Here is a 2,711-nt window from a genome sequence, read left to right on the forward strand (position 1 = left end):
CACACACACACACACACACCCACCCTGTGGTGCTCAGACCAAAGACAACCAAAGTCATTTAGACCAGCACACATGGCAGGAACTGGGAAAACACGTCGTCAGTGCACGAATGAATCCCTTTGTTTGAAAACACGGCAGAACGCAGCTCGTTGACCAGAGTCACTTCAGAACTAATTAAAAGGAAACATTTTGATCGAGCATTCTTGTATCTTTGTTAGCAGTGAAAATAGACATTTAGTAAAGAAAAAAAATGAGAATACTTAAATATTTTAGATTTAGATTACCGTCGTCTTACACAGAAGTATTTAAATTTTTATGATTGCAGATGCAAAAAAATAAAAACTCATTATCCTTCCTTCTTCCTCAGACTTTGTTAGTTCCTTGTTGATTAAAATTGTAATAAATAAACTCGACTGGTATAAAAAAGCCATTTATTTATTAGCCTATTTGTGACCCATCATATCGAAATGAGGATTAAGTCAAATCTGGTCAAAATGACCTAATTACATTTTCAAATTCTTGGCTTTAAAAGCTACATTTTGATACCTGGATCATTCTGGTATCATAAGTGGATCTGGAGATATGACTTATTTGTTTTGTTGGTTACGATAATGCATTACTGTTGGGTCTGAATCCTAATTTTATGTAAATTTATTGAGTAATTTTTGATGTCAATATAAAGAGGAAACCTCAAATAGTATTTGTATATTAAGATTCCCTGGGTGGAAAGAAACAAAAACATTGCTAGCTCACAGGGAAAAATATTAAAAGGCCTGAAACTCTCAGACTGAAGAAGTCTCTTGGAGGAGAGACTAAACGTTTCATTAAAGAAGAACCCGTCCAGAAGACCTATACAATTTTTTTCCTTTTGATTTTTTACCTGGATTACTGAGATGCATCAGGACATTAAAAGGCATTTTTCCTCAAAATCAGGGTTTTCTTTCTTTCTTTCTTTCTTTCTTTCTTTCTTTCTTTCTTTCTTTCTTTCTTTCTCTCTCTTTTTTTGCTACAGCTAAAAACATGCTTCAAAAAAATTTTTTAGGATTATATTTCAGACAGTTCATTCAAATAAGATAAGGCATGAATTCATTATATTTTGACAAAATGCAATTTTTGCACACGTTTAAATCAAAACCCTATATCTGCCCATTTCTCCACATTCCCCTTTTGGAATTAATCCTCGTTTCGATGTGATGGGTCACATTTATTAGTAAATCCAGCTGTAATTCTTATCATTTCAAATCATTTTTCTTTATTTTATCATTTAATGCAAAAACGTCGGAGCAAAAACAAAACAAAAGCAAGAGTTTGAAGTCTGAGGATGGGAGAATGTAGACGTGTGGCTCTGCTCGTACCTGTGTTTCTCTGTGAGCTGGGCTTACAGGGACGAGCTGGGGTCTGGGTGTGGACCGCCCATCATTGCTCTCAGAGTTTGTCCTCTCAGAGTCCACAGAGTTTGTCCTCTCAGAGTCCACAGAGTTTGTCCTCTCAGAGTCCACAGAGTTTGTCCTCTCAGAGTCCACAGAGTTTGTCCTCTCAGGGTCCACAGAGTTTGTCCTCTCAGGGTCCACAGAGTTTGTCCTCTCGTCTGTGTTTAACACCTGTCCCTGACCATCACCTTCGCTCGGGTCAGGTGTGGCCCCCCGAGCAGGTGGTCCTCTCAGTGACAAGGCCTGAAGGAGACTCCTGGGGGTGTCATACCACCACCTGAGCAGGCTGGGGGGCTGGTACTCCTCGCTGTGCCTGTTAGATGCACGATTTTTAGACGTGCAGGCCTGTGAGGAGGCAGAGCGTCCATGAACAGGTGACGGAGGTGGGCTTGGAGGAGGTGCAGGGGGAGGCTGAGGAGGAAGGCTGACCACTGAGCCATACTCCTCCCCGCCTCCCTGACTGGCCATGTCCAAACTCCCCGCACACGAGGAGTAGCTCCCAGAGTAAGACGACTGGCTGCCGGTCGCAATCCCAATCCCGCTGTCCAAGGAGCTCTGCCGCCCGCTGTCATGGAGGCCCCGAGGACAGAGCTGGGCAGAGGACGGGCGGCTCCCAGGCCCCCCCATCCCCGGGCCCCCCAGTCGGTCCTCTGATCTGGTCAGAGCTTTCAGCGTGGACGTGCTGGACGCTGTCTCGTTGGAGAGCAGGGATCTAAGCGACGGCTCCATCCAGAAGGGAGGTCTGCCTCCGCAGCTGGTTTCTGACTGGCTGGATGAGGAGCTGGAGATGCTGCGGTCGTCCCCGGCAGCAGATGGGCTGTAACTGGAAGAGGAGGCTGGAGAGGAGAAGAAGCAGGAGGTCAGAAGAAATTCATTTACTGAAGGCAGTTGTATCCCCCTGCACCAAATGGCAAAGTCAATAATGTTCTGGAATATTCCTTTAAGGAATTTTAAGTTTATCCTGACAGATTTTCTTGGATTTCATTAGGTTTCAGAGGAGCTATGTTTTATTAACCCATAGATGTCCTCAACCTCCAGATTATACTTGAATCTGTGTACTTTCCTGCATTTTGCCAATTTCCTGTTTATTGTCATGAGATCAGCTAATAAAGTCTCCATCAGGGGTGTCACTAGGTTTTAAGGACAAGGGGGCTTAGCCCCCAGGAGACACAGACACACACACACACACACACACACACATGCATATATATGCACACACACACGCACACACATATATACACACACACACACACACACACACACACACACACACACACACAC

The 2,711-nt window shown here is 44.1% G+C and overlaps 1 protein-coding gene across 2 annotated transcripts in view; it reads right to left on the minus strand.

Moving 5' to 3' along the window:
- The window catches only part of dok7b (docking protein 7b), a 29,982-nt gene that overhangs the window by 3,397 nt on the left and 23,874 nt on the right, over positions 1-2,711 (minus strand). For both annotated transcript variants that reach the window (XM_014018102.1, XM_014018101.1), the window contains exon 8: positions 1,356-2,266. In XM_014018102.1, coding sequence (XP_013873556.1) covers positions 1,356-2,266 — 911 coding nt within the window. The remainder of the gene's footprint in view (positions 1-1,355; positions 2,267-2,711) is intronic.

The sequence above is a fragment of the Austrofundulus limnaeus genome, unplaced genomic scaffold (genome assembly GCF_001266775.1).
Source record: "Austrofundulus limnaeus strain Quisiro unplaced genomic scaffold, Austrofundulus_limnaeus-1.0 Scaffold183, whole genome shotgun sequence".
Classification (NCBI taxonomy): Eukaryota; Metazoa; Chordata; class Actinopteri; order Cyprinodontiformes; family Rivulidae; genus Austrofundulus; species Austrofundulus limnaeus.